We start from the raw sequence: 17,736 nt of genomic DNA on the forward strand, positions 1-17,736 counted from the left end.
CGCAAAAAAATTACTTCAAGTCCAATTTTTTCTGCTTTACCAAGGGTAACAGGAGAAATTGAACTGCAAAAGTTATTGTGCAATTTGTCCTGAGTACGCTGATACCTGATATGTGGGGGGAACCACTGTTTCGGCGCATGGGAAAGCTCAGAAGGGAAGGAGCGCCATTTTGGAATGCAGACTTTGATGGAATGTTCTGCGGTCGTCATGTTGCGTTTGCAGAGCCCCTGATGTGCCTAAACAGTAGAAACCCCCCAGAGCTCGAAGGGGAAGGAGCGCCGTTTGACTTTTTCAACGCAAAATTGGCTGGTATTGAGATCGGATGCCATGTCATGTTTGGAGAAACCCTGATGTGCCTAAACAGTGGAAACCCCCACAAATGACCCCATTTTGAAAACTCGACCCCCACAAAGAACTTATCTAGATGTGTGGTGAGCACTTTGAACCCCCAAGTGCTTCACAGAAGTTTATAACGCTCGGGCATGAAAATAAAAAAAATCATTTTTCCACAAACATGATCTTTTAGTCCTCAATTTTTTTTTTATTTTCCCCAAGGGTAACAGGAGAAATTGGATGTCAAAAGTTGTTGTGCAATTTGTCCTGAGTAGGCTGATACCCCATATGTGGGGGTAAACCACTGTTTGGGCGCATGGCAGAGCTTGAAAGGGAAGGAGCACCGTTTGACTTTTTCAACGCAAAATTGGCTGGAATTGAGATCAGACGCCATGTTGCGTGCCTAAACAGTGGAAACCCCCCAATTCTAACTCCACCCCTAACCTCAGCCCTATCCCTAATGGGAAAATGGAAATAAATACATTTTTGTAATTTTGTTATTTTTCCCTAACTAAGGGGGTGATAAAGGGGGGTTTGATCTACTTTTTATGGCGGGTTTTTATGTTTGGCAGCTGTCATACGCTAAAAGACGCTTTTTATTGTAAAAATAGTTTTTGCATCACCACATTTTGGGAGCTATAATTTTTCCGTATTTTGACCCACAGAGTCATGTGAGGTCTTATTTTCTGCGGGACGAGTTGACTTTTTTATTGGTACTATTTTCGGGCACGTGACGTTTTTTGATCGCTTTTTATTCCGATTTTTGGGATGCAGAATGAACAAAAACCAGCATTTCATGAATTTCTTTGGGGGGGGGGGGGCTTGGTGTTCCGCTTGTGGTAAAATTGATGAAGTAGTTTTATTCTTCGTGTCATTACAATTACAGCGCTACCTCATTTATATTTTTTTGTGTTTTGGCGCTTTTATACAATAAACAGTTTTATATAAAAAAAAAAAAAGATGGATTTTGCATCGCTTTATTCGTCAGCGGTAGTCAGTGAGGCTACATGGAGTCCCTGGCTGACCTGAGGTGAACTAATGAGCGTGGGAAAAATTCAGAAACTTTCCCACGCTTATTAGTTCTTCTCCGGTCAGCCGGGAAGGCTGCACAGAGATGAACTCGTTCATTCTGCAGTGGTTTACAGCGGGGCCGGTCGCATTAGCACCGGTCCCAGTTTTAAACCAGTTAACCCCTTCTGATAGATTGCAGCGGGGGACCTGACTGAACAGCGGAGAGGTATGTATATTGATACTTTATTTTTTTTTTACATAACCATGACTTTTTTTTGGATTAGCAGATTAATGTCAAAAACTTGGTGTGATTATTTCATTAAAAGACTTTAATGTGTTTGTCTTTTTTAACCCTTTACTACTATAGGATTAATAATGGATAGGTGTCTTATTGACACCTCTCCATTATTAACTCAGCTTAATGTCACCTTCCAATAGCAAGGTGACATTAACCCATATGCCACTGTTTGGCTGGAGTCACACTAACCTGCGCAAAATACGGTCAGTATTTTACATGCGTAATACGGATGACAGACCCCTAAATAGTGCTCCGTATGTCATCCGTAATCAAGGTGTGGTCGCGTATTTTGCGCATGTCAGCATCCGTATGCAATCCGTATGGCGAGATTTTCTCGCAGGCTTGCAAAATGGACACATAATGGAGCCCTATGACAGGGTTTCTAAAAGACACCTGGTGCGTATTTCTCGCAAGTCACATGTGTGGTCCGTGTGTAATCCGTATTTTTTGCGCACCCATAGACTTGCATTGGCGTACTACGGGCGTAGTACGCTGACAATCGCAGCATGCTGCGAGTGGCACGGAGAGTAGGATACTGAGGAGAAATATACGGCTGATGGGAGCTGCCTCATAGCGAATCATTTGTCCGTGTCTAATGAGTGCTTTTTGCGCCTCTCACTCTCCCGTATTCCTCGCCAGTGTGACCCCGGCCTTACACGGCAGTGGGATGAGAGAGGCTAAGTGCCAGAAAAGGCGCATCTTATAGATGCGCCTTTTCTGGGGTGGCTGGGGGTAGATTTTTTTTTAGCTGGGGGGCCCCAAAAACAATTCTCCCTCTCTAGTCTATTAATATCTGCCCTCACCTACTGGCTTTCCCTCTCTGGCAGAGAAATTACCACGGAAGCCCACGCAATTTTTTTCAACAAATTAACCCCTTATTTTAACACCTACATGTCCCAAATTTTACACACATACCCTAATCTATTAGTCAAAGACATAAAAAAAATAAATGAAATGATTTACTGTATGTAAACCATCTGTCATTTCATGACGGGTTTTGTAATGATTTTACAGAAGCTGGCAATTGATTTAGCGGCTATTCTGCTATGTAGGACTCTATGAAATATAAATATATACGGTATGTGTGCCTCAATGAGATATATATATATATATATATATAATATGTACTCTATGTATGTATTCTATGTGTATATATCTATTCTTTATTAAACATGTCAGTCTGATTTTACTGTATCGCAAAATGAATTGCCGGCTTTTGTTAAAGGACACTGGTGCGTATTTCTCGCAAGTCACACGTCTGGTCCGGGTTTAATCCGTATTTTTCTTGCCCCCATAGATTTGCATTGGCATATTTTTGGAGGAATACGCTGACAATCGCAGCATGCTGCGATTTTCTCAGCCCGTAAAATACGGCCGAGAAATATACGGCTGATGGGAATTGCCCCATAAAGAAACATTGGTCCGAGTGCAATGCGTTGTTTTTGCGCCTCTCACTCATCCAATCAGGCAAACTAAACATTTGAAAATGGTCTCTTAATTTTTGCCAGAGCTGTACATGGATGCAGGGAGAGGGGGCAGGTAGGGAGAAGCCGCCGGGGACCTGAAAATACATTCACCACATCAGAACAAAGGCAAAAAAAGTAAATATGGTGCACAAGTTTATACATGAATGGTTATAATGAGGAAAAGGCAGCACCTGTGTACATTTCTGAGCAGAAAGAGCAACTACACTACAGTGAGAATTCAATGTTTATTTTAAATGAATGCATATCTGATTTTGATATAAAAGCATGACTTATCCAGTTTTAAACTATTACAAAAAATACAAACAGCATTAAAATAAACAGTTATCAAGCACTGACATTTACAGGTTCTAATAACAATGCCTATAAAAATGTATACAGCGAGGCAGTACTTGCAATCACTTTAGAAGCCTCTTACCATTTGTGTTGTGGATGCAGCAGAGCTCCACCACAGTGTCAGTGAGGCTTAATGGAGTCTTTGGAATGCAGTGCAGCATTGAAGATTATTATTATGCTTTGCCTATATAGTGCTATCATATTCCATAGCGCTTTTACATAGATCATAAACGGCTTATGTGCCCACAGATGTGCTGGCTGTGGATATTCCTGGGAGTGGGTGGCTCAAAGAATTACTGTATACAGCTCTGGCAAAAATTAAGAGACGACCACATCAAAACCCTGTCATGAGCAGCCCATTCTCCAGACCTAAACCCCATTGAAAACCTCTGGAATGTTATCAAGAGGATGATGGATAGTCAAAAGCCATCAAAGAAGAACTGCTTACATTTTTGTGCCAGAAGCAGTGTGAAAGACTGGTGGCAAGCATGCCAATACGCATGAAAGTGGTTTATAAAAATGGTTATTCCACAAAATATTGATTTCTGAACTCTTCCTGAGTTAAAACATTAGTATTGTTGTTTCTAAATGATTATGAACTTGTTTTATTTGCATTATTTGAGGTCTGAAAGCACTTTTTTTTTTTTTTTTAATTTTGACCATTTCTTTTCAGAAAAAAAAAAAAGTTATTGCTTGGAAATTCGGAGATATGTTGTCAGAAGTTTGTAGACTAAAAGAACAATTTACATTTTACTCAAAAATATACCTGTAAAGAGAAAAATCAGACAAACTGAACATTTGGAAGTGGTCTCAATTTTTGCCAGAGCTGTACATAAGCTTCAGATTTTCTTCAAATGCTCACTCTACCTTGCTTTGAACGGACATGGATTCTTTCTTATTAGACCTGATCCCAAATGTTTGTGTATACACAAATTATAGATTGCTGGCAAATATCCTCCCCAAAAATGATTATATGATTTAATGGGGACGTGCGACCACTTTCTTTCATAGTTGTTCTGGGGTTGAGTCTGGTGTTTTAGCTCCACTCATCCGATATGAATGGGTAACAACTGCAATACCACACATGACCTGTAGACATGTGAGGTGCTGCGTCCGACAGCCACATTATTCTAGTGTTGTTCATCCCCAATAGTAGGGAAAACAGATCTTAAAAAAAATATATAAGGCAGCTTTTTTTTTTTTTTTTTTTTTATAAATTTCACTGCCATTTTATACAAATGCACATGATTTTGAGTAGTATTTACTGTTATTCACATGCAAAACAAAAAAAAAAAAAAAAAAAAAAAACAGTTTTGCCTACAAAACCTTTTGCTTTCACAGTATAAAATCAATTTGTGCCTTTTACAAACAGTATTAAAATGTATTGTATTTGTGTACAATTAATAAATTACAAACCGCTTACATTACAAGTAATTCTGCCATTGTCCCCACTTTGACGGGATACAAGTATTTGGAATGCACATTTATCATTTTGATTGAAATTAGTCCTGAATAAAAAAAGATTCATTCATTTCCAGTTCAATAGAAATCAGAGATGATACGAGCTTAGCTTTGTGGAAATTCACTATACTAATAATGTCAGGTCTTCCCTAATGAAAACATTCATTACTTGATGATTAGCAAATGTTAAAAGAAAATCCAATGCTCGGTTTCCAGATTTAAAGGACTTCTATGTCTTCGATAACAGCTGTTGTGTGAAATTTAGTTTTTCTTGGATTTATTTTTTTAATGATACACTTAGAAAACTATGCTTCATAGTGTGGTTGAAAGAACCCTATACCTCCATAAACGGAGCATCTCTTCATCTATACACTGCTTAAATCAAGGTGTACACATAATTCAGTTTTAGATGAATAATGGAGAGTCACAGTAATCCATTTTGGTGAACATTAGCAACAATTAAAGCTAAGCTCTACACTCCCATCTGCATATCAGCAAAGTTGTAGAAGTTGTCCACATCATGAGAAGAGGTGGTCTTGCTCTCTGAAACAAATATCTATTGGGTGAAAAGGAGATAAAATATGCATGTGTTAGTTTCAAAGATTGACAACCACAACAAAAAAACCCATGATTTATGACCAACGTTATAAATCTCAGATTAAAATAAAGCTGGAGTTAAAAGTTTGTATGAAGTAACCTAGTAACCTCCTGTCTATTTTGCTTTAAAGGTATACACCTACAGTGTGTGCGTTTTAAGTCATACACTTAAAGGTTTCTTAGTAAATCCCTCTTTATCATCTGGCTCAATAAACCCTATGAATGCTCAATGGCTTCTGTTTACCAGTATTCCTTGCAACTGTATTAAGAAATTACAGTATTGCTGGGATCCCCCTCATAGGTGAAATGAAAAAAAACAAAATCTGTACGCTATGTTCACACTGGGAGGTTTTTTTTTAATGCTAATTTTTAGCTGCATTTGACAGTACCAGCTATTTCTATGAGATTTCAGAAATCTCATGCACACAGCTTGGTGTTTTTATCATCAGTATTTTGTGGACATACTACGTCACTTCTTTCAGCATTTTTCACCCATTGACTTGAATGGATGGTGAAAAAAAAAGCGCTGCAAAAACGCAGGTATCATTTTTTGCAGCGTTTTTGCTGCAGAAAAGTCAAAGATAGCAGGATGTGACCTCACAGTCTGTTACAGCTAGATGGCACGCTGCATGGTTCCATGATGTGACCATACAGCCTGACGTCCAGCAGAGACACCAAGCAGCATGGGTTCAGGGTTTCCTGGTGAACTCCTGAACTTTTTTACTGTACATTACAAATATACATCATAATGTCTATAGGTAGTTAATGTAATGAACCAACAGGAAAAAGCTCATGTGCCTCTGAACTAAATCATTCTCAGTGTCACAGAGCAACCTAAAGACATGGCCATGGCGCAAGTTGTGGGGACCGCCCCAGTGGTAGAGAACTTTTTATTTATGGGGCTATATCTCTGTAAATGCAGGTTAGGTTTTTATTTAAAAAAAATAAGGTGATTATCAGGAGAAAGGGGCGAATTTAATAAATACAAAAAATAAGCATTTTGGACTGATGACAGTCCGCTTTAAAATGCGGAAATTTTTAAAATCCACACCTCAAGTCAATTACCATGCGGAAATTGACCACACAGCCTGTAGAGGAATTTGCCGAAATCTTATCAATTTAGCAGGAACAGCAGCAAATACAAAACACATGAACTCACCCAAACAATGACCAAAATGTAAGGCTTTTCATCGGCAGAGTCTATTTGTGAAAGTGGGAAGTAACAAAAAGTGGACAACCTGTAATGAGTTTTATAGTGCAAGCTGGTAATCCGATGTAGGGGTCTGGGTACATAGTGACCCAAAGTTTAGTACGTAGTGGAGGTATATGTGGACTGTAATTTATGCTCAATTTGCAACCCGAGTGGAAAAGAGGGATTTTTGGGTTCTTTTTTTAAATCAGATCTTTTTTATTAAACATTCAGGAATCAATACAGAAAGAATATGACATCTTATATAGCTAGTAAAAATTACATTGAGAGCAGATATTATTTAAAGGGTAAAACTCTTCCTGTGTAAGAATAAATAAAAAGAAGAAATCTCAAAACACAGATATTTGCATAAAATTGAGCCTATAAACAACATGGCTCCACAAATAAACAAAAATCAAAATTATACATCAGTGCCTCATTTCAGCGGGAAAACCATCCCTGCCAGCCGCGCCACTCCGCATCATATTTCGCCCCCCCCGCATATCAGGTCCAATCCACCCCAGCCCCCTCCCACCGCGCCACTCAAAATCTACTTCGCCACAAAGGGCACTAGACTTTATTTTCACCCCCCAAGCATCCCCTCATCGCAAGCACAACAGCAACTGGTCCAACATCGCATCCCGTACCAGTGCGCCCGAGGGGAGACCCGGTGACTCCATCCATGGCTGCCAAATTTTGTAAAACTTTCTTAATGCATTTCTTTTTAAATAAGCCCCCCTTTCCAATCTGATGACATTATTTAGTTTATTTTTAAGCTCTGACAATGTTGGTGGCATAGGATCCAACCAATGATATGCAAGTATCTTTCTTGCCTGATACAGGATGCGTGCTATTCCCAGGGCCACTGCAGAGTCCGGGTCAACCCCCTCCTCCCACAAATTCAACAAACATAGACGAGGTGACGGTCGTATTGTGATATGGTATACTTGGGCTATGAGTCCCAGGGTCTGCCTCCAGAAATCCCCAATGTGCCCGCACTCCCACATAACATGCATCAAGTGGGCATCATCCTGCCCACACCTAACACATTGTGTATTGGGCCTAAGTCCCATTTTAAATAATAAGCTGGGTGTTTTATATACCCTGTGAATGAGATACATTTGCAAAAGCCGCTGGCACTCAGAAACCGCCATTTTAGGGACCTGTTCTAGAATATCGGACCACTGGTCCTCCGTCAGGGGGCCAACGTCCCGTTCCCACTTATTCTTAGCAGCAGTCAGTGGATATGTCTCCAGATGGGCAGGCAATAATCTTTTATATAATTCAGAGATAAGTCCCCTAGAAGACTCAGATGTAAGCAGCATATGTAGTGTTTGATTATGTGTCACTATCACCGGATTTGTCCTTCTCTGTTTTTCCAATGCATGCCTTAGCTGTAAGTACTGATAAAAGAAGACGTGCGGGAGGTGAAATTCTGTTCTCAATTGTTCAAAACTCTTAAGAGTATTATTTTGCAAAATTTGTGACACCAGATAACTCCCTTTATCTTCCCATCTTACGAACCCCACCAGCTTTTTGACCTCTTGCAAATCCGGATTTCGCCACAATGGCCACAATTCCGTAGGCCCATTTATCTTCAAAAGAGACTTACCCCTATCCCACACCCTGAAAATCATAGCCAACGTGGGGTATCGTGCCCCATTTATCTGCCGTCTTCCCACCTCCAACCGGCACCCTGGATATTTCCATACCGATCCTTCCCTCACAATATCACCACCATTGTCACACGCCCCGTCTCTACCCCAACCCTTAAGATGTTGCATCTGGGAGGCCATAAAGTATATGAATGGGTTTGGCACCGCCAATCCTCCCTCCTCCTTCCCTCGCTGCAGTATCTCCAAGCGAATCCTAGCCTGTTTTTTCTTCCAAATTAATTCCCGGAATAATGTATTTATTTTTGCAAAAAAAGTCCCTACAGATCCACACCGGAGAATTATGTATCAAAACCAGGGGAAGAGTCTTGAGGAGATCATTTGCATATTCCCAGTGCCTTCTGGGATAAGTGAAGAGTCTCCGCGAGCTCAACGATCACTGGGTTTTGGCCGTTGCAGCTGAAAAGAGGAAATCGGAAAACCAGGGGAAGAGTCTTGAGGAGATCATTTGCATATTCCCAGTGCCTTCTGGGATAAGTGAAGAGTCTCCGCGAGCTCAACGATCACTGGGTTTTGGCCGTTGCAGCTGAAAAGAGGAAATCGGAAAAACCGCGCGCCTATCGGCGCGCGAATTTGGGCTCATCTTTCATCGTTTTTAAGAAATCTCAAGATGGAAGAGGCCAGGAGCCATTTGGTGAGCTGCATTTCTTGCTACATGTTCACAGATTTACCAGTGGAAAAGCCAAACTTTACATGCCACAAATGCAAGCTTGTGTCCCTGTTGGAGGAAAAGTTGCAAAATCTCGAAGAGAGGTTAGCTACGTTGAAGATCATTAAGGAAGGTGAAGAGTTCTTGGACAGAACAGAATTATCTCTTCATGTTACAGAAAGAGAAGAAATTCGAAGTGCACCTGAAGAAACAGAGGAATGGAGACATGTGACCCAGAGAAGCAGGAGGATCAGGAGGCAGTCAGCACCCATACTGCTCAGAAACCAATACCAGGCTCTCACGCAGGAAAACAATGAAGAAATACATCAGGATAAGACTTTGCCAACAAGCAGCAACCTTGTATGCCTTCAGAGTCCTCCTGGATGGAGAAAGAAAAATGTTGTGAAGAAGAAACGGAGAGTGGTGGTCATGGGGGATTCCCTGTTGAGAGGAACTGAGGCCGCTATCTGCAGACCGGATATAACTTCAAGAGAAATGTGTTGTCTTCCAGGTGCAAAAATTAAAGATGTGTCTGACAGGATATCAGGACTCTTCAGACCTACAGATGACTACCCATTCCTGCTACTACATGTGGGGACAAATGACACTGCAAGAAACGACCTGGAAACCATCTGCAGAGACTTTGAAGACTTAGGCAAGAAAGTGAAAGAACTGGGAGCGCAGGTGGTCTTCTCTTCCATCCTCCCAGTGGATGGCCATGGAACAAGGAGGTGGAATAAGATTCTGCAGGTGAACAACTGGCTACGTCGATGGTGCCGTCAGCAACGATTTGGATTTCTGGATCACGGAGTGAACTACTTATACGATGGACTACTTGCTAGAGATGGGGTGCACCTTACGAAGACTGGTAAGCATGTATTTGGAAGTCGCCTTGCTACACTTGTAAGGAGAGCTTTAAACTAGAACAACATGGGAAGGGAAGCAAAAGACCAGAAAAAGCCATACACCTGACAAATGCTATTGAGAACTCTGCTATTAGAAGTGGAAAGGAAGAACAAAGACGAAAGAATCTAATTAATAAAAATATTGGAGAAAGAGAAACCAATCACAAACTAAAATGTTTCTATACTAATGCACAAAGCATGGGCAACAAACAAGGAGAATTGGAACTACTAACACAGGAAAATAAATATGATGTCATTGGAATCACTGAAACTTGGTGGGACAATACACATGATTGGAATACAAGACTAGAAGGATACAATTTATTTGCAAGAAACAGACTTGATAAACGAGGAGGGGGTGTCGCATTGTATGTTAGAAACGCGTATATCTGCACAGAGATTGAAGCTTCAGAGACTGGGAGTTCTGTGGAAACTGTTTGGGTAAGAATACAAGGACAGAACAATGGAAAGGACACCATTGTAGGCATTTACTACAGGCCGCCTGTGCAAGCTGAAGCTATGGATGAACTCTTTATGCATCAAATGGCCAAGTTCTCCAAAAAATATGACATAGTTGTCATGGGAGATTTCAACTATCCAGACATTTGTTGGGAATCTCTCTCAGGCAAAACTAACAGGTCAAGGAAATTCTTATCCTCTCTTGCTGACAACTTTATCTTCCAAAAGGTAAGGGAGAAAACAAGGGGAACTGCTACCTTGGATCTAATCCTTATAAACAGGGAGGAAATGGTTGAGGAGGTAAAAGTGGCTGGGACCCTAGGAGGTAGCGACCATGCTATTTTAGAATTTTGGATAACTAGAGGCGGAAGACCTGTGAAGACTCAGACATCAAGGTTAGATTTCAGAAAGGCAGATTTTAAGGGATTCAGAAAGAGAATTGGAGGGATCCAATGGCTGGATATCCTTAAAGACAAAAATGTCCAGGAAGGATGGGAAATCTTGAAAAATGAAATTCTCAAAGCACAGTTGTTAACAATTCCGAAAAGAGGGAAGAATAGGAAGCAGTTAAGGAAACCAGGATGGATGAACACAGAACTTAAGCACATGCTAAAAAGGAAGAAAAAAATGTTTATAAAATGGAAAGAGGGAGGCATATCTAAAGAAGAATATAATGCTGTCTGCAGAACCTGCAGGGCACAAATCAGATTAGCTAAAGCTGAAAATGAATTGAGGCTTGCAAGAGATGTCAAAAGCAATAATAAAGGATTTTGGGGATATGTCAAAAGTAAAAGAAAAGTCAAAGATGCTATAGGATTTTTACAGGATGAAAATGATGAAATGGTAAGACAGGATGTTGAGAAGGTTGAACTTTTAAATTCCTATTTTGCATCTGTTTTCTCTCAGAAAGGAAATGTAACATCAACTGTTATTCACTGTCCTATTAAGGGAATAGAAGAATCCAGGATATCTATAAACAGAAAGATAGTGAGGAAACACTTAGCTAGCCTAAATGAATTCAAGTCTCCAGGTCCAGATGAATTACACCCCAGAGTACTGAAGGAGATAGCAGAAGAAATTTTTGAACCCCTCTCTATAATCTTTGAAAATTCTTGGAGAACAGGAGAAGTGCCAGAAGACTGGAGAAGAGCAAATGTTGTTCCTATCTTCAAAAAGGGGAAGAAGGTGGACCCAGGTAACTATAGGCCGGTGAGTCTGACTTCTATACCAGGAAAGATCTTTGAACAAATTATTAAACAACATGTATGTCAATACCTGGATAAGAATGAAGTGATTAAACAGAGTCAGCATGGGTTTGTAACTAATAAGTCATGTCAGACTAACTTAATTTCCTTCTATGACGGTATCACTGATTGGGTAGATCAAGGAAATGCTGTAGATATAGTATATCTTGACTTCAGCAAAGCATTTGACAAAGTCTCTCATACAATCCTTATTGAAAAAATGATTAAGTATGGAATGGACAAGGCAACTGTTAGGTGGATTCATAACTGGCTTAGTGATCGGACCCAAAGAGTGGTCGTAAATGGCTGCACATCCAGTTGGAAGAATGTCTCAAGTGGGGTACCACAGGGCTCTGTCCTGGGCCCTGTATTGTTCAACATCTTTATCAACGATTTAGATGAAGGAATTGAGGGTAAACTGATTAAATTTGCTGATGACACAAAGCTAGGAGGGATAGCTAATACTAGAGAAGAGAGAGAGAGGATTCAAAAAGATTTAAATAAACTGGAGAAGTGGGCAGCAACTAACAGAATGGTTTTTAACAGGGAGAAATGCAAAGTACTACATCTGGGCAATAAAAATGGAAAAAGCATATATAGAATGGGAGGAATAGGGCTAAGTGACAGCACATGTGAAAAAGACTTGGGTATACTAATAGATCACAGACTGAATATGAGTCAACAGTGTGATGCAGCAGCAAAAAAGGCAAATGCAATTCTAGGATGTATTAACAGAAGCATACAGTCTAGATCACGTGAAGTCATTATTTCCCTCTACTCCTCTTTGGTCAGACCTCATCTGGAATATTGTGTCCAGTTTTGGGCACCACATTTTAAAAAAGACATCAACAAACTGGAGCAAGTTCAGAAAAGAGCGACCAGAATGGTGACCGGTCTGCAAACCCTGTCTTATGAGGAAAGGTTGCAGGATTTGGGAATGTTTAGTTTGCAAAAGAGAAGACTGAGAGGAGACTTAATAGCTGTCTACAAATATCTAAAGGGCTGTCACATTGTAGAAGGATCAACTTTATTCTCATTTGCACAAGGAAAGACTAGAAGCAATGGGATGAAACTGAATGGGAGGAGACACAGATTAGATATTAGAAAAAACTTTTTGACAGTTAGAGTGATCAATGAGTGGAACAGGCTGCCACGAGAAGTGGTGAGTTCTCCTTCAATGGAAGTCTTCAAACAGAGGCTGGACAGACATCTGACTGGGATGATTTAGCGAATCCTGCTTTGAGCAGGGGGTTGGACCAGATGGCCCAGGAGGTCCCTTCCAACTCTACGATTCTATGATTCTATGAAATATAATAATTGTGGCATCATTACCATTTTAAGTTAGATCTACCAATATTCGACAACGGCAGGCGACACCAAGTATGTACTTTTGCTCAAAATCGCTGCAACAGGGGCTCCAGATTCAGAGCCCGAAAATCCTTCGGGGCAGGACTAACAATTATACCCAGATACTTAAACCTCCGAACTACAGGGACCGGTATCTGCAAATCTGAGAAATCCGCCGGGAGAGGGTCTATCGGCATTAAAGCTGATTTGGACCAATTAATCCGAAGACCAGACCTCAGCCCAAATTCTCGAATGACCTCCATTGCCGGCAAAAATCGAGGAATGTACCTTATCTAAATATAGAAGTAAATCATCCGCGTACAATGATATCCTCAACTCCACAGTTCCACATCTGAATCCCATTATTTCTCTGGACTTCCGAATTGCAACTGCCAATGGCTCCACCGCAGTAGCAAATAGCAAGGGCGAGAGCGGGCACCCCTGTCTAGTACCTCTCCCAAGAGGAAAAGACTCAGAGACCCTGCCATTAGCCCCAACCTTCGCCACCGGCGAGCCATATAACAGCCTCACCCAATTTATAAATCTGTGTCCAAAGCCCATTTTCCGAAGTACCGCCCACAAAAACCCCCACTCCAGACTATCGAACGCCTTAGCGGCGTCTAAGGACAAAATTGCTCTTCCCCCCCCCCCCCCAACTCCCCAGAACTATGTTGAATCCCCAAGTATAGTTTCCTAAGGTTCATAGATGTGGCTCTGCCTGGGATAAATCCCGTCTGATCCTTCTGTATAACAGATGAGATAACTCGGGACATCCTATTGGCGAGTACCTTGGCCAATAATTTAACATCTGTTGATAATAGGGAAATCGGGCGATATGAATCCGGAACCTCTGGATCCTTTCCGGGCTTTAATATTAAAACTATCAAAGCTTCCCTCATAGATGGCGGGAGGACCCTCTGCCTTTCAGCCTCTTCAAATACCTTAAGTAGCTTAGGTTGCAGTAAGGGTGCATAGGTTTTGTAAAACTCGCCAGGCAGGCCATCCATTCCTGGAGCCTTTTCATTTTGCATCTGACCAAGCGCCTCCTCCAACTCCTCCAACAGGATGTCCCGATCCAATGAATCCCTATCGCTATCAGCCAATGCAGGGAGAGAGAGAGCATCCAGGTACTGCTCAATCTCAGTCTCCGTGAGACTGCAATCTGATGTGTATAGTCGCATATAATACCTCCTTATCTCACTCACTATGTCCGCACTGTCTGTCACAAGACCACCCGAGTCCGTTTTTAGCCTATTGATATATGAAGATCCGTCCTGTGCTCTAATGACCGTGGCCAATAAATGTCCTACTCCCTCCCCCTCTATAAAATATTTTTGTTTGAGGAAATAACGTTTATTTGCTGCCGCCGACATGAGGCTTTCCCTGAGCGACCCCTGTGCCTTCTCCAAAGCTTTTTTAGTTTCCTCTGTCGGGTTGAGTATCAACGCAGCCTCCGCAACAGACACCTCCTGGATCAGACTCTGGGTGTAGCGTCTATTTTGGCTTTTCCGTGTGCATATTTCTCTAATATATAAGCCCCTGACATAGGCCTTCATGGAATCCCAGACTATGTGTGATGATGCAGAGTACTCATTAAGTTGAAAATATTCTAGAATGGCATCATGCAAAGATTCCCCTATAAGCTGGATCCAGAAGGGATTAAGCTTCCAGATAGGTCTAGATAGGGTGAGGGGGTGTCCCCATGAAAGTGTGACATGTAGCGGCGAGTGATCAGATACACTTCTAGGCAGGTAGGCCACCCCTCGTACATATGGGGTCATGAGTGTATTCCCAATGGCCAGGTCTATCCGTGACATAGCGTGGTGGGAGCTAGAGTAGCAGGAAAACTGTCTGGCTGTGGGGTTTCGGACACGCCAAAGATCTACCATACCCAGCTCCACTAACGTTCTAGCAAATGAGGTTGAGGCTGCATCTTCTGATATGTTTCCCGAATGCAACTTATCCAAATAGGGATGCAAATATGTATTAAAATCTCCTATTAGAAGAGTCGGTGCAGGGGGAAAGGAACCCAAAATAGACAAGATTCTTTTTACTGGTTCGACTGAATAGGGCGGGGGGATGTACATGGCAACCAAAATAAATTGTATACCGTATAACGTGCAAAGCAAACATACAAATCTGCCCCCAGGGTCAACCACTGATTTAGTACATGAGAAGGGGATGGACCTGTGCACCAGCACACTGACACCCCGCGCATGGGTCGAGTACGTGGAATGATATTCATGTGAAACCCATCCCTTTCTTATCCAATGAATATTATCTTTCACCATGTGGGTCTCAGACATACACAGGATAGCCGGGAGAAATTTCTGCATATTAGTAAATATAGCACATCTCTTATTTGCATCCCCGAGCCCCCTAACATTCCACGCTACAATATTAAGCGATATCGCCATAAGAGCAGACTAAAAAATGAGAAATCGGAGCATACTCCACTCCCGAGGGAGAGAGGCAATCTCCACCATCCCTCAGTACAATGAATTGGGTGACACGGCTGACGCACATCACATCCCACAGAACAATTAGGGAATACAACAACAAACGAAAAAAACAAAGGAGGGAGAGGGAGCACTGCACACCAGTGTACAGCACCCCTACCCCCAAACACAAGTGTAACTTGCACATTTCTCTCAAATAGAGAGAATCAGGGCTAGAAAACTCGCCCAGAGTCCATGCAGGGAGAAGGGTCCACAGCTTGTCACTGTAACGAGTGTCCACAGCAATCCGGTCAGCTCCCGCCCTGAATCCGAAATGGAATGAACAGTAGTAATTATACCAGCATAGCGTCCTAGACAAAAAGGAGTAACAACACCTGGTGGCGAAAAAAGGGAGAACTTCAAGTATTCTTCCTCCTCATGGACCTCTCATTAATATCCAGCCAGGACAGCGCCATTCCCGCCGTATCAAAAAAGTGCGTTTCTCCATTCACATCAATCCGCAGTCTAGCAGGGTACATCATGGAATATGTCACCTGTAAGTCACGTAGGCGTTTTTTAATCTCAATAAATTGCGCCCTTTTACGCTGCACCTCCAGGGAAAAATCAGGGAAAATGGAGACTTTCCTCCCATTAATAGCAAGTTCCTTAATGTCTCTGGATCTGCGCAGGATAGCATCTCTATCTTTAAAGTGTAGGAGCTTGAGCAAGATGGGACGCGGGGGTGCTCCAGGCGGGGGGGCACGCGTAGGGACCCTGTGTGCTCTCTCAATAGTAAAGAATGGGGACAAAACATCATTACCAAAAGGTGTCCATTAGCCATTTTTCAAAAAAGCCCAGTGAGTCAGTCCCCTCCGTCCTCTCCGGAACCCCCACCAGTCGCAGATTACTTCTACGGGAGCGGTTCTCTAAATCATCCACCTTGTTCAGCAGTATTGTAATATTTTGCGTGGCTTTTCCCAGCTCCCGTGTTATTGGTGGCAATTTATCCTCCGTCCCACCAACACGCTCCTCCAGTTCCCCCACCCTGGCAGTCACCCCCCGCAGCTCTTGTTTAATACAGGCCATGTCCTTGGTGACAATCTCCATTTGATTACTTAGAGTGGCCAGTGTGGTATTGCAGGAGTTAATTGCTGGGAGGATTTCTCCTAGCGTGGGCTCAGCAGTCACAGACTCCGGCTGCTCCCCATCCCCCACTCCTTCCTCCTCCAGCACAGGCCCCTGTGTCTGCACGTGTCGGGCTGAAGGGGGGCCCAGTTTACTCACTGTTCCCTCCCTGGAGAGATGATCCTCCAGCTCCATGCTGCAGCCAGCGTCTGCCTCAGTCTGTGCACTGGGCGATCGAGCAGCAGCAGGAGGCACCCTTGCATATCGTTCCAGCCTGCCAGCAGCTCCCATCGCTCCACTACCGGCCGACTTGTTGTTTGCTGGCGCCATCCTGGATGTAGCAGAGGCACGCCCCGGCGTCTCCTTATCTTTTTTACTGCTGCGGTTCGACATGGCCCAAGGATCCTCCGCTGTCTAGACGCCCAGGGAGATACTGCAGCCCTCCAGGTCAGTGGGACCCGTCAGCAGTGCCGGTAATCAGGATTTATTGTCGGATCCGGGCAGGAGCTCTCTCACTCCACGTCCTCCCTACATGAGGTCCAGGCCACGCCCCTACTTCAGCATTTCTGGTGATTTTTGGGTTCTTACCGTAAAATCTTTCTTGGAGCCTTCATTGGGGGACCCAGATTACCATGGGGTGTATGCTGCTGCTGCTAGGAGGCTGACACTATGCAAAAAAGGAAACTTAGCTCCTCCCCGGCAGTATACACCCACCGACAGGCACCAAGTACCTCAGTTGGTGAGAAAGCAGTAGGGGAAGCAACCAAAAACTCTCAATATATGTACCAACCCAACAAGGGACTTGAAAACCCAATACGGTATAACTTAAACAGGGAGGGTTGCTGTGTCCCCCAATGAAGGCTCCAAGAAAGAGATTTTACGGTAAGAACCCAAAAATCCCTCTTTCTTATCGCTTCATTGGGGGACACAGATTACCATGGGACGTTTCAAAGCAGTCCCGAGGGTGGGAACAGCAACAAAGGAACGAAAGAAGGAAGGGCTTAGGTCGGTCGACGTGCTACCGCCGCCTGCAGAACCTTCCTACTAAAAGCTGCATCAGACGAGGCCTGGGTATGAACCCTGTAGAACCTCGCAAAAGGTGTGCAAAGACGACCAGGTCGCGGCTCTGCAAAGTTGTAAGGCCGAAGCCTGGTGTCGCACAGCCCACGAAGCCCCTACAACCCGGG

The 17,736-nt window shown here is 42.8% G+C and overlaps 1 protein-coding gene across 1 annotated transcript in view; it reads right to left on the reverse strand.

Moving 5' to 3' along the window:
* Window positions 1–3,339: 3,339 nt before the first annotated feature.
* RP2 (RP2 activator of ARL3 GTPase) overlaps window positions 3,340–17,736 on the reverse strand; it is a 35,770-nt gene continuing 21,373 nt past the window's right edge. The window contains exon 5 of the mRNA XM_073541452.1: window positions 3,340–5,479. Within this exon, the coding sequence (XP_073397553.1) occupies window positions 5,396–5,479 (84 nt within the window). The 3' untranslated portion in view covers window positions 3,340–5,395. The remainder of the gene's footprint in view (window positions 5,480–17,736) is intronic.

The sequence above is a fragment of the Dendrobates tinctorius genome, unplaced genomic scaffold (genome assembly GCF_039654945.1).
Source record: "Dendrobates tinctorius isolate UK_male_01 unplaced genomic scaffold, ASM3965494v1 ptg000121l, whole genome shotgun sequence".
Lineage (NCBI taxonomy): Eukaryota > Metazoa > Chordata > Amphibia > Anura > Dendrobatidae > Dendrobates > Dendrobates tinctorius.